Here is a 23,955-nt window from a genome sequence, read left to right as displayed (position 1 = left end):
GGCCCCGCCGCCGACCCCCGACAGCCCCGGGGGGACCGGGGCCGGGCCGCGGGGCGGGGCCGCAGCACCCCGTGTGTCCCTCCGCGCCGCGGGGACTCTTTTCGGGCCGTGCCACCCGCCGGGCGCGGGGGGGGCGGGGCCGCTGCCCTCAGCGCCGCCCTGAAGGTCGCCCCCCCTCCTCGCGCGTGGTACGGCCCGGCCCCGCCCCCCGCCCTCCCCGATTGGTGGAGCGGCTCGTGAGTGACGTTCCGCCCCGCCAATCGTCGCCCGCTCGTCCGTGCGGCCAGGGGGAGGGGCTCCGAGCCAGGTCCCGCCCCCCGCGCCCGCCGATTGGCCGCGGGGCGGGGCCTGCGGCTCGCGGGGAGCCGCGGTGGCAGCGGCGGGCGCGCGGCGGGGGCGGGGCGCGGCGCGCGGCGGGGGCGGGGCGAGCAGCGCGCCTGCGCGGGGCGGGGCGGGGCGCTCGCGGCTATATAAGGCGGGGAAACGGGCGGGGAGCGGCAGTCGGGAGCTGGCGGCGGCGGCGGCGGGTGGCGGTGCGGGGAGGGGCGGGGCGCGGAGGGGGGAGGAGGCGGCGGCGGCGGCGCGTGCCATGCGCGCGGGGGGGCGGGCCCAGCGGCGTTAACCCCTCGGCGACCGGAGGCGGCGACCCCCGGGCTCCGGCCCCGTGCCATGGCCCCGACGGCCTGAGGGGGCCCCCATGCGGCGCGGATAGCGGCCGCCGGCCGGGAGCGCAGCCCGGAGCCATGGCAGACGCGACGGCCGCCGAGCCGCAGCCCCCGTCCGCCGCGGAGCCGCAGCCCGAGCTGGGCGAGCAGCAGCAGCCGGCGGCGGCGGCGGCGGCGGACGGCGAGGCCGGGAGGCTGCCGGCCCCCGGGGCGGCGACGGCGGCAGAGGAGGAGGAGGAGGCGGCGACGGCGGCGGAGGGCGCGGGCGGCGCCGAGGGGCGGCCGGCGGAGGGCGGCGCGGCGCGGCCCGGCCTGGGGCCGCGGTACCGGGCGGCCGTGGGGCGCGCCGAGGAGTGGCCGGCCAAGAAGAAGCACCGGCGGCGGCCGTCGAAGAAGAAGCGGCGCTGGAAGCCCTACTCGAAGCTGAGCTGGGAGGAGAAGCAGCAGTTCGACGAGCGGCAGAGCCTGCGCGCCTCGCGGCTCCGCGCCGAGATGTTCGCCAAGGGGCAGCCGGTGGCCCCCTACAACACCACGCAGTTCCTGATGGAGGACCACGACCAGGAGGAGCCCGACCTCAAGACCGGGCTGTACCCGCGGCGGGCGGCCGCCAAGTCGGACGACACGAGCGAGGAGGACTTCCTGGAGGAGGCGGCCGAGGAGGACGGCGGCAGCGACGGCATGGGGGGCGACGGCAGCGAGTTTCTGCAGAGGGACTTCTCGGAGACCTACGAGCGGTACCATGTGGAGAGCCTGCAGAACATGAGCAAGCAGGAGCTGGTCAAGGAGTACCTGGAGCTGGAGAAGTGCCTCTCCCGCATGGAGGACGAGAACAACCGGCTGAGGATGGAGAGCAAAAAGTACGGGGGGGAGGCGGCGGAGGCGGCCCGGGTGCGGCAGCTGGAGCTGGAGGTGGACAGGTTGCGAGCCGAGAACCTGCAGCTGCTGAAGGAGAAGGACCTGCACAGACAGGAGAAAGCCCCCAGCAAGCTGGGGGAGTGACACTGGGGGGGGGACAGGGGGGCTTTTTACAGTGGTGGGATGTAACATTATATACATGTGTACAGAGACGCCGGCGGACCCTTTTTACGACGCGTAATCGGAATAAACCACAGCCTTGTATCGGTTTGACGCTCTCGCTGTAGTGTAGTGTGTGTGCTGCTCGGCCTGTGTGCAGCTGAGGCTTCCCCCTTTTTTAGGTGGCTGTGACGGGGCTAGGGGAGGGGTTGATGTATAAGTGAACTTGATTTATGATGCTTTTTTTTTTTGTGTGTGTGTGTGTTTAAACCAAAAATGATCCCCAAGAAACCTGTAAATTGGCCAAAACTGACTATAAAAATTATAGAGGTCTAATAAATTTAATTACTTGTAACTGTAACAGTTTCGGTGTGATTTCTAGAAAATATTCAAAATGTCATTCTCCCATGCGGGAATACATTTTGAATCATTTTCATGATATTACAACTGGTCTATGAAGTTTTTTCGATTAAAACTAGCCGGAATTTCTCACTTAGCAATTTTGCATAGTTGGTTCTGCCCCCTTACGCCCCCCCCACCCCCCTCATTTTTCACTTCTAATCCCATGAAATGATTTTATGCTCTGGCACTCTTAAAATACCTGGAAGAGGGATAACATCCTGTGCTCTTAATATAATTTGTATAATGGTCACTACTTATACCTTTCTAATGTATTAATAAGCTAAAATATATTTGCTCAGTTAAACTTAATTTTCCTGCTTCCTTCTAGTTCTGTAAGAACCTGGGCCAGTTAGCTGAAATCACAGCAAAAATGCCTGGAAATGGTCTTAATGCTACAAGTGAGGCTTAAAGTTTTTGCAGTGGCCCTGTGAAAAGTTCTGGTCGTCAGCACTTTGCCTCAGAAATGGCTGACAAATGAGGCAGCTTGGTGGAAGTTGCACGTGATGGCCAAACCTTTTCGTTTCTTGCTGCTGTACCTGAAATGGAAGGCGAGCAGGCAGGTGAAGTGCCAAGCAGCTGAGTGGTTGATGGTTTGGGATTTGTTGTTTTTCTTGTGGGGAAAACCCAGGTAAGTTAAAGGGCAGAGCAGCGGAGGGGCTGAGCCTGCTCTGGTTTGTGCTGTTGTGTAATCGAAGGACAGCAGGCTCAAGTTTGGGAACGCGTGTTACAGAATGCAACTTGTACCTCCAGAACGGGGAATCGGGCTGCTTAACTACCTGTCATTCTGTGGGGGGAAACATCCCTTTATAAAATAACAGAGGGTTTAAACTAGGGGTGAGGGGGAAGACGAGGTTCCCCCAGCAAGGGTCTCCTCTGCTCAGAGCAGTTGTTACAGAATTGGGGGATTTGAAGCAGCACAGCGATGCTGTCACTGAGAGGAGATTTAAGGACTGAGGGAAGTTTTTAACATGAGCTTGGTAAAAAAAAAAAAAAAAAAAAAAAAAAAACAAACAAAAAAAAAACCTGCTCTGGGGTTTACACTGGCATCAATTCTTAGTTTGGGAAAGGAAAAAAGGAAAACTATCGGAGGTTTACTTGCTCAGGAGCCTCGCAGTCGCCTTTTTTCCCTTCCCTCTGCTATGACATCATTGGGCAGAGCCAGCGCCGGTGCAGCAGCGCTGGCTGCAGGAGGGAGCCGGGCGCTCGCGAGGCTCCGCTGCTGCTCCCGGAGTCGGACCAGGGTGAGGTGCTGTGAGAGGCAACGAGTTAATCAGGATCCTGCTCATTAGGAAGAGATCCATCACTCGGGAAGAGAAACAGCAGCTGCTGAGCCCCCTGCCTTCACCCCGGGCTCTTTTCTCCAGCACCTGGAGTTGTCCAGATAAGATTTTTCCTCTAACTGTGCTGCGAGGGGCAGTCCCGCGTTCTTCTGGGGCAGGGCAGTGCCCGACAGCACCAAGTCCGGCAGGAGGCATCGCGCTTGGAGGCAGCACCAACCTGCCCAGCACGGAGCTGAGCACCTGGTTAAGGTGAAAAACTTAGCACAAGGAAACGGCGTTAGTCAAATGTGGCAGCAACAGTTACAAGGCGACATCTGCAATGATGTTCAGGAACCCAGACCCGCTGCCCCCCATCCAGTTGCCCCCAACTTTTGTTACGTTTCATGCAGAGGCACAACTTTTTGTCCAACCTGCAAAAATACTTCACCTGATGGGACTTAGGAAATGAGGGGAGTGCCCCCGCACCCGCAGCACCACTGCTCCCACCGCAGGGATCGACTCTGATTCTACAGCCGTGCTGTGCTCTGGTTTAACGATGTCTTAATATGTATCAGGCAGATCCCCATTTCAGAAGGCGTTTTGGAGCAGCGTGCCTCCTTTCAGGGGCTTACTCCAGCTCCTGCATTTGTCCCTCGCAGCAGACACAGAATTACTGCACTTGGGGGCCTCTGAAGCCTCCCTGTGGATTGGTGAGGGACAGGAGCTCGTCCCGCTGCCACGGCCCAGGGGAGAGCTCGGAGCTGGTGCAGAGGTGACAAGATTGTTTGAGAGGAACAAATAAAATCTTAGAGCTCGGCAAAGCTAATCGTGCTGCAGCACTGGCAGTGATGTGGTATCAAAGGGCAGCAATTAGTCCCTCCTGACAATAAGGCAGCACTGCCTTAACTAGTCGAGGGCAAGCACCTCCCTGGAGGGCGAAGCAGCCGCGTTTGCCAAAGCTTTGAAGTACATCCCTGCTCTCGCTACCACCGCTTGGTCCTTCCTGGGCTGCTGGAGCCAGCTGGCCTTTATTCCGGCTCCTTGGGTGAGCTGAGATCAAGCGTGCTGCTCGAGCAGTGAGCTGTGCTGCCCAGGAATGTTGCTGCCTCTGCAGCTTCACTGACACCGCTCCTAATGGGCTGCACGTCGGCGCGGAGCCGGTGGCGGCAGGAACCTGCCATGCTGGGGCTCCTGCCCGTCACGGCTCTGGGGCTCGCTGCTGCCCCGCCTGCTGCTGCTGTGCCAGCTGCGGGGCGGGTCGTCAGCGCTGCAGCAACCTCAGAAACGCGGCCGTGCAAGGACCTCTTGGCTAAAGGTCTTTCACCGTTCCTCCCTTGCGAGGGTTTTCCAACTCGCTGAGGAAAGGCCTGTGGTTCTCCCCAGCCCAGCTGGACGAGGCAGAAATTATTGCGCTAAGGCACAACCACAAAAGGGGACTGAAATATCCCACCTTCAGTCACAGCCGTTCTTCAGTGCAACAGCAGGCCAGTTCCCTGAAAACGCTGCAAGAAGACAAAAAAGGAAGCAGTCCAACCCAACAGCGTGCTCACCCTGTAACAGCCAACGTTCATGCGAAGCGAAACCCAGATCCTGCCCGGTAACACCAGCAGAAGAGGAGGTGCTGAGCAACCTTCCACCAGCACCGGCCCGCAGCGAAGGGAGGGACGATTCGCCGCTGCCGTTCCCCTGCTGCCCAAAGGCCGATCCTCGCCTTTTTCATTCCGGCTTGACTTTGGGATCACCTGGAGTGCTGCGATCTGCCTTACGTTGCCCATTAAGCCCTGCTGCTTGACATCTCCCAGTTTACCACACACGGGTACAGCGCCGGCAATGCAGCGTTACCCTGCCCGAGACTTCCCTTGCACCAGTTTCATTGGATTTCTGTAGCTTTAAGCTACAGCAGGATACTTACACAGCTGTTCTGGATATCCCGACGATCGTGTTGTATTGCAATATAAGCAGTATTTCTTTTTAAAGGAGAAGCTGCGTAACAGGGAGTTAACCCAGTACAAGGAAGAGTTTTTACAGCGCTCACTGATGAGGCCAGTGCCCAACAGCCTTCCAAAAAGCTGGCAGCTTTTGGTCCATCTGCAACATACCAAAGCCTGGCTGTTAGGATCAGGCCCTCTGTGGTTTCTCTCATTTCTGCTCCCACCCTTCCCCCCCAAAAAAAACCTTCTAACAACCCGGAGAGGTGCAAGGCATGCGGCTTAAACTAAATATAACTCTGATTCGTTTGGCAAAATCAACTTAAAATTAGACCATCAGCTATTGTGTGTGCGCTAAGACACACACGACAACAAACCTCCCAGCTTAGAAGTGCTGCAATATGTAAAACACAAAGCTTCAGAGTTCAGGAACTAGTACAGCAACATGGAAGCCAGCCTGAAAATTTGCCAGCAGTTATTTCAACAAAACAGCTTCAAAAAAAAAAAAAGAAAATCTCTAAGCACATAAACATAATCTGGTTTACGACTGGAAGATTCCACACACGACACAATCTGCACTTAAAACAGAAGCCTCCAAAACCTCGCTGTTTTGCCTCTGAACCAAGCCCCATGAATACCGAGGGGATAAGCTGGCATTACCTCCAATGTGCAGAGGGAAGAAAAAACGTGGCCGAGGAACTTGCTTAAAGACACTGTGCCTGTACCACAGCCAGGGCCTCAGCCCAGGGCCCACTGGGAGCAGCAGCCCCGGCACCCCCAGCGCTCACCGCTCAGGGGCTGCCAGCAGTCTCCCTGCTCCCCGGGAAGCCAAACTCCAGGGGCTCCTCTTGTCTCAAACCTCCCCAGCACGGCTTCCACGCAGCCACGCTTTATTTATTTTTTTTTTCCTCTCCTTGCCCAAGAACACCCAGTTATTTCCACAGCTCTCGTCTCCACCAGCCAGAGGAGCGGCGTTTAGCACCGGGCGATGTTTGCTGCAGTTTATTATCGGCTTGAAGACTTCCCCAGGCGGCCCAGCAACGGGGAGCACGTTTATTTTGCAGTCTCTGGAAGCGACGCGGTGTCACTGCTGCGGGGAGCCCACGGCAGCTGCGATCTCCCCCGGGGCCGCTGGGCCGGGCCGTGAGGCAGCGAGCACCGGGCCCTGGGGGTGGCGGCGCTGGGCAGCCCCTGCGGACAACCGGCGGCCTCCGCCCCCCCGGGAGCCGCGTCCCGGCACCAAACCCCACCCGAAGCCGCCCCCACGGGCACCCCCCGGGCAGCGGCCCCGGAGCGGCCCCGAGCGGGGCCTGCCACAAGCCCCCCCCCCCCCACCGGCAGCGCGGGGCCGGGCCGGGCCCGCACCGCCCCGGGCTGAGGCCGAGGCCGCGGCGCAGCCTCCCCGCGGCTCCCCGCCCGGCCCCGCCGCGGCGGAGCCCCCGGCCCCGGCCCGCCCCCGGCCCCTCACCGGCCCCGCCGCGGCGGGCACCGAGGACCCGGCGCCGGCCTCCGCGCACACAAAATGGCGGCCGCGCTCCCCCCCTCACCGGCCGCCATAGGCAGCGCCTCGGCCCCGCCGCGCTGCCGCCAATTGGAGGGCGCCGTGCGGCCGCTCGGCGTCGCGGCGGAGCCAATGGGAGCGAGGGGCGGAGAGGAAGGGGAGGGGGCTGCGCTGCCCCCCAGGGGGTTGTGGGAGTTGTAGTCCGCCGCCGCGGCGCGGGGACGAAGGCGAGGCGGTTGCGGACTCGCTGTCCCGTGATGCTGAGCGGCCCCTCCCGGGGGGCCCCGCACCTGGGCGAGGCGCGTTGCCATGGCAACGGGTGCGGGGCCTGCGGCCTACTGGGGCCTGGTGCGGCCTGCTGAGGCCCCGCCCGGGGGGCGCCGGGGCCGGGGGTTGGGCCCTGCCCCCCCCCGCTGTGACCCGGGCCGGGCACTGCCGGGTCCGTCCCCGCGAACGCCGCTCTCGTGCCCGTTGACCGCTCACGGGCACCCCGCGCCCCTCTGGGGAGCTCCCCGGGAGCCGCCGGCTTGTGCGATCCCAGTCCATTAACGGAGTTCTCAATTAATTAACCCCGGCTCTGCCTCCTCCTCCCGGCTCCATCTTGGGTGTCCAGGAACGGAGCGGCCCGAGGGGCGCGGCCGGGAGCTCCCCGCGTGGGGCCTGGCCCCGAGCCCCGGGGTGGTGCCGGGGGGGGCCCGGCCCGGCAGGCGCTCAGGGAACGGCCACGGGTGGGGGTCCGGGCACACGGCACGGCACAGGGGGCGGCAAAAAGCCGTGCAGAAGTCTTGGGCCGTACGGGAGGCACAGAGCGGGCCGAGCCCAGGCTGTGTCCCGGTGCCAGTTTGGGAGGAACGAGGGGGATGGTGCAGGGAGTCGGCCTGTGCAGCCCGGTGAAACCTTTTCAGTCAAATTTTGCTGCTACAAAAGTAAAGAGATCTTTTCTGGGTTGGTAAACCACAAGATCACAGGCTCTCCTTGAGATTTAATTTAGACAGTTTGATTCTTCCTCCGAAGTAATCTGCCAACGTATCAAAATACACAAAACCATTTGGCAGGGTGGTGAGTGGCTCCGGACAAAGTGCCGCACAAATTCCCTTCCTCGGCAGCCTCCACAAACCCCATCTCTGCTTCCATTCCTGGCGTTCAGGGGAAGATTCAGAGCAGGGTTCCTGGCGAGCTGGTTCCTGGTGAATTAAAATCTCTGAGCAGCGCGGCAGCATTGCCCTCAGCTCTCGGTGGCACCTCTCTGAGGCTGTGCGGGTGAAGGTGTGCGGTAACGGGACAGGAGCGCTGCCTGCCTGACGGTTGCCCCCACAGCAGCCCCTCGCTGTCAGGGCAGGTGGTGACAAGCTCTGTGGTTAAAGGACTCCCGGCGTTGCCACCCTCTTTGTTTGTGCTGTTGCTGAGTTAACCGTGCTGATCTCTCCTGCTGGAGGGCTGCCGTTGGAAACGGCCTGCTCCTGAAGGTAAAAAGGGAAGGGTGGCAGTGAAATGGGCTGGGGCTGCTTTCAGCCTCAGGATTTCAGCGGGCAGGAGGGGACAGATGCCCCCTCTCGCTGCGTCTGTCCCAATGTGACCCTGCTGCAGGTACAAGGAAAAAGCAGGGAGCAAAAACCCTTTTGCAGAACCCCGTTGTGGCTGTGCCTGAGGCTGGCAGCGTTGCTGCCACGTCCACACCCCACGCGGCAGCTCCCCGGCGCAGTGCCAGCTCCCCTCGGCCGGCTCACTGCCCATGTCCCTGGCAGCACCCACCGGGGAGGCAGCGCTGGCAGGGCTCTGTGGCTGGGTGGTGGCGATGGCCAGCGCCGTGCTGGGGCAGGAGGAGCCCTGGGAGCCCAGCACCGAGCTCAGCCCCACAGCCCCGGCTGAGGCACAGTTGAGGTTTTGTCCCCGGCCCCAGCAGCAGCGTTAGCACAGGGGTCGCTGGCATCTTCTCAGGGGGCAGGAGGGAGGCAGAGCCGCCATCCCTGGGATGGGCTCATTGCTCCTCGCCTCTCCTCAGCACACCCCGAGCTCACGGGGGGTGTTTCAGCGCGCTCCCACGTGCCGGTCCGTCCCTGCAAGCCCGAGGACCCCCTTCTTTAGGACTTTATGCTTTTTTCCTGTGTTGGGGACACGGTTTTGGTAGCTGTGGCGACACTCACACGTCCCATTGGCCGGGCTGACCCTGGCTCTGAGGTTGCCATTGCCACGTGCGGTTATTTTTGTCCCTCGCCATCACAATGAGGAGCTAAAAAGTCCCTCAGATAAATGGGGGGGGGGCTCTCCCAGCAGCTGCACCTGGGTTCGTTACCCAGCAGCCTCGTTACTGGCTGCAGTGCTCGTTACTGCCTGCAAAGCTGCTGCTGCCAAGCTGTGTGTGTGCCACCCTCCCGGGGCTCTCACCCTGCTTTGGGACCGGGAGCTTCCACACACGCAGTCCTCGCTCCCACAGGCGGTGAGCCAGAGCCAGAGCTCTGCGTGTGTTGCCCCGAGCGTGTCCTGTGCCCAGCGGGGGCGGGGGAACCACAATTCGGGGCCACACCACACCAGAATTTGTTATTTTGGGGCATTCTGTGCGGAGCCAGGCGTTGGACTGGATGCTCCTCATGGGGATGATCCATGGGGGTTGCCGCAAGGACTCGTGCCCTGCACGCCCCAAGCCCCAGCCCGTGACCCCGCATCGCGCCGTGCGTTCTGCTCCGCTTCATGCCAAGGCTGCCGCGGATCAGGCACCACCAGCGAGGCGTCCGCACCCAGTGCAGGCGGTGGTGGCTGCACAGCGCCCAGTTAAGAGCTCCCAGTTAACAGAGCCCAGCTGCCAGTTAACAGCTCCCAACCCCCAGTTCCTAACTCCAAGTTCCCAGTAACCAGCCCCCACCTCCCAGTTCCCAGCCTCCAGCTCCCAGTACTCAGCTCCCAGTTCCCAGTTAACACCTCCCAGCTCAGCTCCCAGCCCCTACCTCCCAGTTCCCAGCTCCCAGTATCCAGTTCCCAATTAACAGCTCCCAGTTCCCAGCCCCCACCTCCCAGTCCCCCCCCCGCGCCCTCCTCATGTGGCCCCGCCCCCAACGCTCCAGGCCCCGCCCACCCTTCCCAGCCCCCGGCCCCGCCCAGAGCCAGCCCCGCCCCCGGGGGACCTGTCCCGGCCCCCCCTGCACCCCCCTTCCCCCGGGTGCCCCCAGCCCCGTGTCCCCCCCGCTGTGTCTCAGGGTCCCCCAGGTGCCCCTGGGTCCTCCCAGGTCCTCGGTGTCCCCCCTGTGCTCCCACGGCCCCCACGTCTGCTGTGTCCCCCCCCATGTCCCCCATGTCCCCCGACATTTCCACCATGTCCCGTGTCCCCCACATGTCCCTCACATCCTGTGTCCCCCACACGCCCTCCATGGCCCACATCCTCTTGTGGCCCCCACGTGTCCCCACCCTGTGCCCGGTGTCCCCAACATCCCCTCTGTCCCCTCCACGTTCCCCTCGTGCCCCCCGCGTGGCACCGTCCCCCCCGTGCTGCCCACAGCCCCCAGGGGCTGCAGTCGGGTGGCCAAGGGGGGGTGGCAGCAGTGGGGGCGCGATGACAGACGGTGGCTGCACCCCGACACCGCGGGGTGTCCCCGTGGGACCCGGGCTGATGGCTACGGCCATGGGCACTGTGGGGTGAGCGGGCAGAGCCCCGCAGAGGAGTTTTTGTAGGGCCTACAGCAAACCAGGCAGCTTGTCATTGTCTGCCTCGCGTCCCACACAAAATGGGCGACCTGGAGCGGGCTGGAAACCACCCCGGGGACACGGGGACACACAGGGACAGGACACGGTGGCTTTCCCACCGGGAGCAGGAGGGGTGGCGTGGACGCGGCCCGGAGCCCCCACCCCAGGAACTTTCCCCACGGGCCCAAGCCCCCAAATCTTGCACCCGGGCCCTTCCTGCGGTGTTTTGCTCGGGGCGAGGCCGTGGCGCCTGCTGGCAGCTGGAGACACATCGATCCCCGATCCCCCACGTAGGAATTAATGGTTGCCGGGGCGCGGGCGATAACGATCTAATTACTTCTCTAACGCACAAGCAGAGGCCGGCCTCCGCCGGTAACGCGCCGCCTGACATTTCAGACGGGCTTTCCCAGACCTGAAAGCAATTAGGCACAAAAGGAAGGAAAAATGTAAGCAAGGGATGCGAACTGCACTCGGCAGCTGTTCGGAGGGAATGCTCAGACGCCGAAGCCCCTCCACGACCGGGGTTTGCCCGGGAAGCCAACGGCAGCCGGGCACATGGCAGGGAGGAGGAGAAGGAGTCAAGCCCCTGCTCGTCGGTGGATGTCGGCCAACAGAGCTCTGCGGGGAGAAGGCTCTGTGCTCGCTGCCACAGCTCCTGGCTTGGGTCTGCCCAGCGCACTGAGAACCGGCACACGTGCCCCAAAAGCGTTGCCTTTGGGTTTTTTTGGCGTTGATGTAAAGGGGGGGTATGGGGGCAGATCCAGCTGTGGGGCTCCAGAGGGGCTGATCAACGCCACCGAGGCGGTTGGGCCTTTCTCTGAGCGTTTTTGTTTTATAATTTCTGCTGCTCGTGGCCAGGACGAGCGTTGGGACAACACTGACATCAAGTGGCTGCTGGGATCCCTCACACGTGGGGCCGGATCCTGCTCCCCGGGAGCTGCATCGCCCACACAGCCCCCGTCCTCCCCTGCCGATGCACCCCACAACCTCAGCCTGCCATTTTGTCCCTTTCTGCCCCATTTTGCACTGTGCTGAGATGCAAGAAGCCAGCTGACTGCCGTGTCAGGCAGGAAAACACAGCCTGGACCCCAAAACCCTCCTGAGCAGGGCCCGACCGAGGATGCTGCAGGAACTGGGGTGCTGCCGGACACGAGTGGGGCCTCCACCGCCTCTCCCCAGCCCGCAGGGTGAGGCTGGTGGTCCCGGCCTCTCCTCCGCTGCCCTCCCCTGTGCGTCCTCCACGTCCCCGGCGTGCCCTGCCGCATCCCGGCGGGGTCAATATCCCAGCAGGGCCTGGCCGAGCTGCGCGCTGCCCACGTCACCGAGCCGGCAGCAGCCGCGCGGCTGGGGGCCAGCAGGGACCCCACAGCCACAGCGCCCACCCCCGTGGGGCCCGCTGCACCCAGCTCCCCCCAGCCACCCGCGGGGTCACGGGGAAGCGGCAAGGCCGAGCCACCGTCCCCAGGCTGTGCTCCATGCCGGAGCGTGGCCGTGGTGTCCCCTGCCACCATCACCCGCTGGTGCTGGGGACGTCGTCCCCGCGCCTCCCGCCGGCCTTCAGCTCCTGGACTTTGGGCTGAGCACAGGAGTGGCGGTGGTGGCGGTGCGGCTGCCAGTGTTGGCGGAGCCCCACATCGCCTCTGCGGTGAGACCAGCGCTGCGACCCCGCAGGGGCACCGCAGGTAACGTGGGTGATGTCCCTGTGCCGTGGGGAGGCTGTGGAAGGGGGCTGCCTGAGGGGATGGGGCCCTCTGTCCCATCCCCAGGTCTGGAGGCTCCTCTGCAGGAAATCGCCGAGTTATTCCCGGTTTAAAGCAGGGAAACTGAGGCACGGTGTTCTGCCTGGTCTCAGAGTGGCCACACAGCCTGCAAGACCTTGCCCTGGGGGGGAGAGGCTGGGAAATCCCATTTTTTCTCCACACCAGCAGGGCTCAGATGCAGCGAGTTATTTTGCAAAACCTCGTTCCTGTTCATCCCGGCTTTGCCGCAGCCACCCCCATGTCCCCGAGGCCAGTCCAGAGCCCAGCTCAGCTGGGGACAGGGGGGCAGCCAGAGCCAGGGGGGTTCAGGGCGGGCGATGGCTCCAGTGGGATATTGGCCCCAGGGGGAGCCGGGGTAGCAGGTGCAGGAACTCAGTGCCCTTGTGGGCCCCCACCCATGGGTGGGGGCAAGGCGGGGCTGGGCTAGGGCAGGATTTAGGCCCTGAGAGGGAGCAGGGCTGGCTGCAAGCAGAGAGAGGGGCCCAGAGGTGGGGGTTGGCTGGTGTGGGGATTTTGCTGGGTGTTGGAGTGTGCTGGGTCTCTGCAGACCCCTGGGTGGTTTTGGATGGGGTTCCTCCAGCTGAGCCCTGCGTGGGGCTAAGTTTGGGAGCACGCTGCTGGTTTGGGGGTGGCTGCAGTGGCTGTGGGGTGGCCTAGCAGTGATGCTGGTGGTTGTTTGTCCCCAAGGCCGGAAATGGGACGCGTAGAAATGCTCCGTGTGCTGGGAAGGAAAGGGAGGGGAGAGCTGGGCCATTCCCACACTGCTGTGGAGGGATGCTCTGGCTGCTCCTGGAGCTGGGCAGGCACTCGGCGCTGAGACGTCCCCATCCGGGCTGTGTGGCCACCGTGGTCCCTGATGCCAGCCCCAGCATCACCCCTTCCTTCCCAGCTAGCTCGTGACTCCAGTGGCTCCACAGTGTCTGAGAGGGACGGACTGGGGACCTGTGCTGGTGGCCTGGGCCAGGACAGGACTGGACGGAGGCAGGTGAGTGCTGAGACTTGGTCTGGGGCTTGGGCGTCCCTGCCTCATGCTCTGTCTTCTTCCCCTACTTGTGTGCAGGTTGGGGAGGGGAAGGAGCTGAGGAAACAGCTCCTTTGCCCTAGAAATGCAGCTTTTCCTGGGGATTTCCTGGCTGTCGCAAGATGGAGCTTGAGAAAGGCTGCAGCTTCTTGCCTAAGGCATCGGTGGTCCTAGAAAGAGATTGATTTGAAGGAAATGGGGGTGTTGCTCTGAAATTGCCTCCCACCTCTGCAAGCAGCAGGTTTGACCCCATGTACCTGCTGGTGTTGGCGCCCAGCGAGGTGCCAGCTCGTGGGCAGGATGGGGGCATCAGGTGGGGCTGGTGCAGGCAGCAAGGTGCTCGAGGTCTCCTGTGGGGGAGGCGCGGGGCTCTGTGGGATGGAGGTGCAGGGGAGGCACTTGGGGCACAGCGGGGGCTGTGTTGGGGCTGTGCAGTGCTGTGGGGCTGCTCCCACATGTCCAGGCACTCAGGCACCATCTGCCTTGGACCCCTGTCCCAACACAGGGCTGCCAGGACTCCTGGGGCCACATCCAGCATCCGTCCTGACCACGTCAGCACCTGGCAAGGAGCCGACAGCAGCACCATGTCTCAGGCAGAAGGTAGTGCACAGTCCTTGGGCTGCCCTGGGATGGCCATGGCCCCAGTCTGCCCCCCACATCAGTGCTCACCTCCCATCCCATCCCCTTTCCTGCTTGGACTGGGGTCCTGCAGCCCTTCTGATCCTAAAGGCACCTTTGTCCCGCACCACTGAGGCACTGGGACTTGCGTGGTGCTGGCTGCTCTGGGGGTGCAAGTTGCAGGAACCCCTGTTGCGGCTGCAGTGGCTGGGGCTGGCAGCTGGATGGTCCTGAATGGATCTGGGGATGTTGGGGTACAGAAATGAGCACCGCTGGGGAAGGGATGGTCCCTGCGGTGTGAGGCTTGGGCTCAGCTCCATCAGGATCTGTGCATGTCCCTGCCAGCAGGTGAGGAGGCTTTTGAGCACTGCGATGTTGTCATCAACACCTGGGAGAAGGTTTCGGACGTGTACACGCAGCTGGAGAAGCTCGGAGAGTAAGCCAGGGTCCTGCATCCCCACCACCCCTGAGCTATGGGATCTGACAACATGTGGTCGGGGTGGTGGTGATGGCTCCTCCATGCTCGCTCTGTCCCAGGGGCAAGTTCGGCACCGTGTACCGGCTGCGGGAGAAAGCCAGCGGCAAGATCCGGGCTGGGAAGTATTTTCGGACGCGGACAGCCAAAGAGAAGCAGGTGGCTCAGGCTGAGGTGGAGCTCATGAACCTGCTGCACCACCCGCGCCTCGTGCAGTGCCTCGCTGCCTTCCAGGGTCCCGCTGAGCTGGTGATGGTGATGGAGTAGTGAGTGGGGGCCGCGCTGGGAACACCCGCTGCCTTGGGGAGGGTCCTTGCACCCCGGGGTCCTGGCATGGGGTGTAGGGTGGATTGGGGGCCTGCAGACCCTGGGGACCTGGGCACTGAGATGCACCCGGAGTGCTGGGTCCGGGCTCTCTGGGGGTTTTTCCCCCTCCTCGGGGCTGGCAGACCCCAGCGGGGTCCCCCAGCGCCCTGCCTGCTCCTCAGTGTGGCCGGTGGGGAGCTCTTCGAGCGCATCGTGGATGATGACTTTGAGCACACGGAGCCCAGCAGCACCCAGTACATGCGGCAGATCCTGGAGGGGCTGCAGTACATGCACGGCCAGGCCATCGTCCACCTCGACCTCAAGCCTGAGAACATCGTCTGTGTCAGCCCCAGCAGCCACTGGCTCAAGATCGCCGACTTCGGCCTGGCACAGAAGCTGGGTGAGTGAGGGGGGTCCCTGCTGACAGGGTGCTGCGGGGAAACCCGTGAGGTGGGCAGCCTGGAGAACCCTGCACCCATGGGTGCCCAGCGCCAAGATGGGCCCTGGGGGCAGTTCCTGGGCTTGCCCCCGACACCCCCAGGTAGAGGCGTGTGTTGGGGTGCCCTGGGGAGGTCCTGGCCAGGCACTGCCCCACAGCCCCACCTTCTCTGCAGCTCCAGACACCCCCGTGAAGGTGCTGCATGGGACCCCCGAGTTCATGGCTCCAGAAGTGGTCTCCTTCAAGCCCGTGGGGTTTGCCACAGACATGTGGAGCATCGGTGTCATCTGTTACATCCTGTGAGTGGCTGCTGGGGGATGGCAGTTGGTCGGGAAGGGGCTGAGTTGCTGCTGACAGCCTCTGTCCCCTCTCCAGGCTGAGCGGGGAGTCCCCCTTCCAGGGGGACACTGACATGGAGACGCTGAGCAACGTCACTGCTGCCCAGTGGGAGTTTGAGGAGGAGACCTTCTCAGACATCTCCCAGCAAGCCAAAGACTTCATCAGCCAACTGCTGCAGAAGGACCCTGGGTAGGAGCTGGGGGTGGGCGCTGGGTGCATCCCCACAGAGCCGGGCTGGGTTTTGGTGTGTGGGGAGGGGGACGAAGAGGGGAAGGTGTGAGCCCTACCGTGCTGAATGCTGCCCGTGGAGTGCCCAGAGCCTCTCCCTGGGGCCAAGGGCTTCATGGCAGCCCCTGACCCCACTGTGCCCTCTCCCCAGCCGCCGGCTCTCCAGCCCCGAGGCTCTGCTGCACCCCTGGCTGCAGCAGCCCCTGCCCAGCAGCACAAAGGCGCTGCCGAAGGAGCGGATGAAGCAGTTCCTGGCTCGTCGGAAGTGGCAGGTGCATGGGAGGGATGTGCCTGGGAGATGGTGGTGGATATGAGGCTGGGAACTGCTGTGGTGGGACTCAGTGCTCTTCCCTTTTCTCCAGAAAACAGGCAAAGCCCTGCTGGCCCTCAACAGGCTCACCCTGCTGTCCCAGAGCACAGAGAGGAGAGCATCAGAGGCTCAGGATGAGGAAGGTGATGGCCCTGAAGCATTGGCTCCAATGCACCCCATCAATCCTTGTTCCTATGCTTTGTCACCCCCACCTCTGCCCTGACCTGCCTCGGTGCCACCGAGCGCCTTGGGCATGTCCCTGGTGTGGTGCTTCTGCTCTGGGGCAACTTCTGTGCCCCAAAGCCCCCTGTCCTCAGCCCTGAGGGGCCAATGCTGCTGTGGCCTTGGAAGCAGTGCATACTGCTCTGCAGCGCTGGGATCTGAATGTGCTCCAGATCCCATAGATCAGGAGCTGATCCCTACAGGGCCTGGTGTTTGGGTGTCACGTACGTTCCTCCAGCAGAGGAAGAGGGTTGAATGCGGGTGACTCCTCACTGTGCCCTCTGTCCATCTGCCCACAGACCCGTGCTGCAGCCTAGAGGAGGACCAAGCCTCTGAGTCTCTGCCCCAGCAGGGTCCCAGCTTCTCTGAGCCACCGATGGACAAAGAAGAGGTGGAAGGTGGGAGCATCACGGCTGCAGGACAGGCAGAGAGCAGTGCCAGCATCCCCCAGCCACGGGCCACCTAGAGCTGGTGACTCTTCTCTGCTGTCACAGCAGCTTGCACCATGGCCTGGCCAGCCTGCAGTTGGCCCAGACCCCCGGTGCCACTGTGCTGGTGTGGGGACAGGGCTGCTCGCTGTCCCAAGCGAGGAACCAGTGCCCCCATGGCCACCTGCGCTAGAGCTAAGCCTGGCTCTTCTCACCGCATGTCTTGTGAGCACAATAAAGCACCGAGGATCTCTGCACTCCCTGTGCTGCTCCTTTCTCCCCAAATCACTGGGAGGGGTGGCAAAGAGCTGCCCAAGCCGTCCTTGCCCTTTGGGAGTCAGCAACCAGCTCTCCTGAGGCTGGGCCCCCACCTTTGCCTTGTCCGGGAGGGAGCTGGGCACTGTGCCCTGGGGACTGGGCCTGAGAGGGGATGGCCGCAGGTGAAGTCCCTTGATAGGGAGCATCCTCCTTCCCCTGGGGGCTGAGGGGGGGTGGCACCGTGCCCTAAACCCCAGGTGGGTGGGAGGAGCAGGGATGGGCTTGGAGGGGACCTCTGGGTCAATCTGGTCCAATCCCTTGCTCAAGCAGTGCCACCTCGAGCAGGTAGTCCAGGACCGTGTCTGGGGATCCTGAATCCCTCCATGGAAGGGAGACCCCCAGCCTCTCTGGGCTCAGTCACCTGCGTGGTAAAGATGTGCTTCCTGGTGCTCAGAGCGTGCCTCCTGCACACCAGCTTGTGCCTGGCGCTGGCTCTGTCCTCACGGCACCCTTCCTCCACACATCTTACATCTATATGCATTCACATGAAGACCATCTGAGACTCAGCGCTCTGACACTGCCACAGGAGAGATCCTTCAGTCCCTTCACTTTCATGGCCATTTGCTGGACTGCAAACCTGCTGGGGTTTCTCTGCCCATTCACCCACATTGTTAGTGAAGGTGTTGAGCAGGACTGGTCCAAGCGTTGACCCCTGGGGTACTCTGCTAGTTGCTGGCCTCCAATTGTTGCACCACTGATGGCCATCCTCTGGGCTCTGCCCTTCAGTCAGTTTTTGATGCCCCTCAATCTGCCCATCCAGCCCACGCATCACCAGCTTGTCTACATGGGGACAGTGTTGAAGGCCTTGTGAACATCCAGGCAGGCAATATCCGCTGCTCTCTCCTTGTCTGCCAGATCAGCCGTTTCATTGCAGAAGCTCAAGCTGGTTAAGCATGACTTCCCTGTGGTGAGTCTATGCTTACTGTTCCTGATTATTTTCTTACCCTTTGTGTGCCTGGGCCTGGAAATGGCTTCCAGGTTTAGCTGCCCCAGCACCTTCCCAGGGTCTGGGGTGAGGCTGACTGACTTGTAGTTCCCCAGGTCCTCCTTCTTGAAGACAGGAGTGACACTTGCATTTCTCTAGTCTTTGGGCACTTCTCCAGCCACCGTGATCATTCAAAGATTATCAGGAGTGGTCTCGGAGTGACATCTGCGTGTTCCCTTGGCACTTGTGTGGTGCGTCCCATTAGGGCCTATGGATTTATGTATGTCCAGTTTAAGTGTTCTTTGATATGATCCTCTTCCACCGAGGATGCACCTTCCTTGCTCCAGTTTTTCCTGCTGTCTGGGACCTGTGATTCCTGAAGGCCAGTCTTGCTGGTAAGGACTGAGACACTCAGCCTGTCTCCCTGTCCTGTGTAACCAGGTCTCCTGCTTCATTCAGCAGTGAGCCCATAGTTCCCCAGCCTTCCTTTTGTCATCAGTGTACTTACAGAAGCTGTCCTTGTTGTCCTTGACATTTCTGTATAGCTTTAATTCCATTTGAGCTTTAGTTTTTCTTAACTTCATCCTTGGCTGCTCAGTGTCTCCATTCCTTCCATGTTACCTGTCCTTGCTTGCACCTTGAGCTTGGAGGATGTGATCCTTGAATCAGAACCAGCTTTTTTCAGGCCCCTCTTCCCTCCAGGAAATGCATCGTGGTTATTCCCAGTACTGCATGCATTAGTGTACAGGCACTTGAAAGAGGCTCCCCAGGACACTGAGTTCCTAGAAATGGTGTGGGAGGTTTCTCTGTAATGGTGCCTTGTGGGCACCTCCTTGCTAATAGCGAAGTGCTGGAGGTGACCCTGCTTGAGCCTTATGTTGCTGATTTTATGATCCCTCCCTGTCACATCACCTCGAGCCCTCTCTTCAGAAACCCTGCCCGTCCCTCCCTCACAGAGCTGCTGGTTGCTCTCTCTCCCCTTACTCTTACTTCAAAGCCCTCCTTTTGCATCCAGCCATCCCTGGGGACTCTGGTCTCCTAGTTCCTATACCAACTCTGCAACCAGCAGGGCTGGAGAGGGCCCAGAAACTGCAGCGTGACCTCAAACCTTACCCTAAGGAGGCAGCTTGGGCCAAAATCAGGATTTAGGAGCCCAGGTCTGCTCTGTCCTAGTCTTTCCCTGCCCTCAGTGATGCTGAGCAGCCTCTGGAGAGGAGCTGGTGGCTGCACTCACTCTATTTGTTCAGTTTATTTATTATTTGCAGCTTACTTGCTGCAATAAACCCACCTTTTGTGTTTAAACTGGGCTGGAGGCTGCTCTTTCTCAGCTGAAGCTGGAGGGCTTGTGAAAAAGCCCTCCTTTGTGTCCAGTTCTGGACTCCTTGGTACAAAAAAGACAGGGATCTCCTGGAAAGCGTCCAGCAGAGGGCCACAAAGATGATACGGGGCCTGGAGCATCACCCCTATGGGGAAAGGCTGAGAGACCTGGGTCTGTTCAGCCTGGAGAAAAGAAGACTGAGAGGGGATCTCATCAATGTGTATAAATAGCTGAGGGATTTGGCCTACCTCTTTTCAGTGGTTTGTGGGGACAGGACAAGGGGCAATGGACACAGAATGGATCACAGGAAGTTCTGAACCAACATGTGAAAGAACCTTTTTCATGGTAAGGGTGACAGAGCACTGGGACAGGCTGCCCAGGGAGGTTGTGGAGTCTCCTCTGGAGATGCTGAAGGCCCGTCTGGATGCCTACCTGGGCAGCCTGCTCTAGGGAACCTGCTTTGGCAGGGGGTTGGACCCCGATGACTTCTTGAGGTCCCTTTCAACCCCTGCGATTCTGTGAAAGGCACTGGGGTCTGAATGGTGCAGCCCAATGCCTGCTGTTGGGCTAAGGCTGTGCAAAATAATGCTTGAGGCACGCGTGGGACCCTCCTCTGGCACCTTCCTCTTTATCCACCAGCTGCTTCTCCTCAGGCCCTCCCTGCTGTGCGCTCCTGGGAGCTGGAGGTGAGGCTGTGAGGGGGTAAGAGGAAAGTGTTATTTTTATTAAACAGAACTAAATCCACCCACTCTTACAACCACTGTGGGGACTGCTGCTGGGCTGACAGCAGCAAACCCACTTTCAGAGAGTTCGTTATTCCCTGCGGGAAGCTGATGGTCACCATGGCAGGAGCCTTCTGTAGCAGAACGTGTCACGTTGCTGCAGCCCCCAAAATGTTAGCCAGGCCCAGGTGTCAGTGGTCCCTTGGTCGGGGATTTCATGGCTCTTATCTCTTCTTCTCTTGGCCTAACGGGGAAGGATGCCGTGACCTTCCTGTCTCGCTATCGCTGTGTGGACCCTCTTGCTGACGAGGCCTTATCAGCACCCAGGCCCGGCTCATATTTTTTGTGGCAAGAGCCTGTTCCTGTTAATAATGTCAATTGCTGACGGCTGCTTCTGGGTACATTTGACCACGGGAAGCCGGCAAACAGGAGACTGCTGCAGTATTGTGGAGCGGCAGCGTGCTCTGCCCAGGGCTCTCTCTTTCTCTTTGCTGGAAACGGGGATGTATGGCAGGAAAGGGAATCCAGAAGGAACTTGACTTAGGAGCTGGTGTGCAGACCTCCACTCAGAGCACTGGGCAGTGCTCTCAGGGAGCCCCCAGGTCCTCCCCTTGTGATGCAAATTAACATTATCATTGCTGTAGGATGTTCCTAGCAGGGTCCAACCATGGCTCTTCAGAGGCTGTGTCAGGCAGCTCCTGACAGAGTCCATCTACTTGCTGTCTCTTCCCATAAGTGACTTTTTCAGCAGCAGAAGTGAACTCACCACTATACAGAACCTGATGAAGACAGCTGTGACAACCACACTTCTCACTCCCAATGATGGGTTCTGGCTGCATTCCCAAGTCATGCTGGTTTTGAGTTGGAGAAGCAGCTCCTTAGAAACACACAAACATATTCCATATTCTGTCCACAGTTTTTGTCTTCCATTCCCAGGGAAACAGAGGCACTGAGGGCACTGAGCAACCCTCTTTTCCTCCACTACTCTAAGTGCTTTGCTTGATACTCACACACATCATATCCTAATTTCTACCCATTAGTATCATCTGTTCCGTGTTTTCTTCATTATACAGACTCTGGCTGATCTGAACTCACACACGTCCCCTGGGAACCGAGCAGAATGCCTTCAAGCTGCAGATGATAAGCAAACACCAAGTTACATATAATCAATCCCTTGATGAGCTATTTACCATGTGACATGACCAAAATACTTCTGGTTGGGAACTATGTTTATCTTAGTCTGTTTTTCAAACTGCCCACAGCCCTGAAAATCCATGTCAAAGTGTTCAGATGTGAGCTTTCTCTCTATAATCTTGCCTATTGCTTCAGGATTGCCTGTACTTTACACTGCAAATACTGATTTACCTACAGAAGAAGCTTAGTTATTGACAGAAGCCTGTGTCCCTCAGCACACATTTCTTCTTCCACTGCTTCCCGTGGCTTTACACAGAACAATGAACACTTGTCAGAGGAAGCAACAGACTAAATGAAGAGTGGAGTTATACCTGGAACTCATTACAATCATGGAGAAATTCAGCAGCACTGAAAATAGAAATCCAATTTCAGCTCTTGTGAAGAAAGGAATTAGTAAGTGATCCTTTGATCAAGACCGACTCTCTCTCCAGTTCACCTTCACTTCAGCCACACCACTTCACAGATTTGTGTACCTACACAAAGTATTAGATATCTTCTAGTAAGGTAGAAAGGAAAAGCGATGCAGCTGGAGAACCTCGAGAAATGGTTCTGTTCTGTATCACAAATACTCTTGTGTCCTGCTCCCCAGAGGTATGTGAGGTACAGTTAGCTGTCTGAATACCCTCAGAGTTCTGGATCTGGATCCTTCCGTGACAAGTTATCACAAATATCTCATGTTTATTTTGGGCTGCAGAATCTAGGCATGATTATTTGGACAAGCAAATATTCCCTGGGTAGCACTAACATCAAGAAATACATCAAGAAAAGCATCAAGAGAAATTTCTCTGTGGAATCCCTCCCTCCTGCAAATTTGGGGGAGGTGGGGGAACAAAAGAGAATAGGAGTATGATTTCCTGCTTATGTATTTTTCTGTGAATTGAAATCAATCAAGAAAACAAACCTGAGCCTAAAGTCAACCTGAATGCAAAAAATTAGCATCAGGCAAGTATTGAAGAAGATTATTTGAACGTGTCATTTCTAGAATGCTTTTTTTAAAGGACTATTACACCAGGAAGTGAACAGCTACCAAGTAATTTGGATTGTCAGATAAAAGCCTTCATGCATCACAAATAAAACACCAGAAGACTGGTGAGAGAAGACATGTGGAGCATGAGGGCTTGGTAGCAACAGATGCAAAGACACTTAAATGAAGACGGAAAATGTAAGTAATAAAGGAGGTGTTTATGAAAAAGATAAGAACATCAGTAATACCTGAATCACAACACACTCATCTCTCAGCACAGCACAGCTGTAACGTGCCATCTTTTTCCAAGATGTTAGACACACAGCTCTCCAGATCGGTTTTACTATTGTAACAGGCCTCATCCTTAAGACAAATTACACACGAGAAAATTGTGTTGTTGAAATTCTTTATTAAGTTAAGCTCAAGTCAAACAAGAGATCTGTCCCTCCCTTCGACAGGGAAGATCTGTCAGGAGCGAGCCCTGACCCTTCCAGCAGCCTCTGAGCATCAGCTCCACAGAGACCCTGGTGCCCACCTACAAAGGAGCACGCAGGGGGACAGCTCCGGCAGCCCCCGGTCCTGCCATGGCCTCCTCAGCCTCTCCCCACCACCGTGCTCCTCGCCCCCATGGGTGCCCAGGGTGCTACAGGCACCGAGCGCCGCCATGGCGGCTGCCTGAGGCAGCGGGCTCGAGCCGAGGTGGTGCCGCCACCCGGCCCCGCCGCCATCTTGGTCCAGAACCTGTCAGTTTTCCACCCAATTTCCCAGCCTTTTCCACACATTTTCCCAGCCTTTTCCACACAATTTCCCTAGGCAGCCCGCCCGGGTGGCAGCTGCACTGTGCATGAGGGGCCGAGCGGGGGCAGCAGGCGCCTGCCTTTCTCCGAGGGAGCCGGCTGGAGCCGGGGCGGGGGGCTGAGGGTCGGGGTGGGCAGCGCACCCCACTCGGCCTCCTGTTGTCTCTGGCTCCACAGCCGGAGCAGCCATGTCCAAGCTAGAATCACAGAATCATTAAGCTTTGAAGAGCCCTCCAACCATCACCCTACTACCAATGTCACCCAATAACCACGTCCCTAAGCACCACGTCCAACCTTTCCTTAAACACGCCCATGCACAGTGATAGCATCACGTCCCTGGGGAACCCGTTCCAGTGCCTGACTACTATTTCTGAGAAGAAATTTCTCCTAATTTCCAACCTAAACCTCCCCGGCACATCTTGAGGCTGTTCCCTCTAGCCCTATCACTAGTTATCTGTGAGAAGAGGCCGACCCCCAGCTCCCCACAACTTTCCACAAGCCCCCCCTGGCACTCCAAACAGGGGCTGCCATGTAAGCTCTGCACCATGCTCACTGATGGCAATGCTGCAGGACCGAGATCCCCTCAGATGGCCTGTGAAACAACACCCCGAGTGAAAGGGGGCACCTGAACATGTGTGCTCTGACGGCACCCAGGTTTCCCCTGGCATGCAGGCAGGATGCTCGACTGGGTGGTGACAGACCCAGCGCCCCCACAGAGCCCCTGTCCCTCAGTAGAGCCTGTCCTCAAAGCCTTGGTCCAGAAGGTCCCTGAACATGGTCCTGGTGACATCTGCCCTCCTGGACCTTGCTCCACACTGCTGGGAGATGGGGTAGATGACATCCAAGCTGGGGACAGCTGTCACCAGGTAGAGTGAGGCACACCCCTGTGACAGCCCTGCCCTGGGGCAGGCGTTAGGGTGGCCGGTCCCCTCTCCCCGTCCCCACAGCTCCATCAGTGTCTGACTCATGGGGGTGGTTTGGCTGTAGCTATGCTTGTTGCAATGCTTTAACGCTTTCCCTTACAAAAAAAAAAAAAAAAAAAAAAAAAAAAAAAAAAAGGAACTTAGGGAATTAAATGCAAAATATTTAATTAAATAATGAAATATTTAATGAAATGAAGGTATTTA

At 59.4% G+C, this 23,955-nt stretch overlaps 2 protein-coding genes across 7 annotated transcripts; both read left to right on the top strand.

Annotated features, from left to right (window-relative positions):
- The first annotated feature begins 541 nt into the window (after positions 1–541).
- Positions 542–5,782, top strand: HEXIM1 (HEXIM P-TEFb complex subunit 1). Its single transcript, XM_082779321.1, has one exon. The coding sequence runs from the start codon at positions 744–746 to the stop codon at positions 1,662–1,664; it is 921 nt and encodes a 306-aa protein (XP_082635447.1). The 5' UTR covers positions 542–743; the 3' UTR covers positions 1,665–5,782.
- A 5,958-nt stretch (positions 5,783–11,740) lies between these two features.
- Positions 11,741–16,971, top strand: LOC309887533 (myosin light chain kinase, smooth muscle-like). 6 transcript variants are annotated; one of them, XM_082779314.1, is made up of 12 exons: positions 11,741–12,126; positions 13,098–13,189; positions 13,265–13,466; positions 13,731–13,825; positions 14,189–14,279; positions 14,381–14,584; positions 14,807–15,024; positions 15,239–15,362; positions 15,439–15,591; positions 15,782–15,902; positions 15,993–16,083; positions 16,462–16,971. In XM_082779314.1, exons 4-12 carry the CDS (start codon positions 13,810–13,812, stop codon positions 16,626–16,628), a joined length of 1,185 nt encoding a protein of 394 aa, XP_082635440.1. In that variant the 5' UTR covers positions 11,741–12,126; positions 13,098–13,189; positions 13,265–13,466; positions 13,731–13,809; the 3' UTR covers positions 16,629–16,971. The 6 variants fall into 6 exon arrangements, with proteins under 6 accessions (XP_082635440.1, XP_082635441.1, XP_082635442.1 ...); XM_082779315.1 differs by having other exon boundaries at positions 13,094–13,189; positions 13,309–13,466; XM_082779316.1 differs by lacking the exon at positions 13,265–13,466.
- The last annotated feature ends 6,984 nt before the right edge of the window (positions 16,972–23,955 follow it).

This window comes from Aythya marila (assembly GCF_965140915.1).
Source record: "Aythya marila genome assembly, chromosome: 25".
Taxonomy (NCBI): Eukaryota; Metazoa; Chordata; class Aves; order Anseriformes; family Anatidae; genus Aythya; species Aythya marila.
Note: the sequence above shows the minus strand (reverse complement) of the source record. Positions and strands in the feature narration are given on the sequence as shown.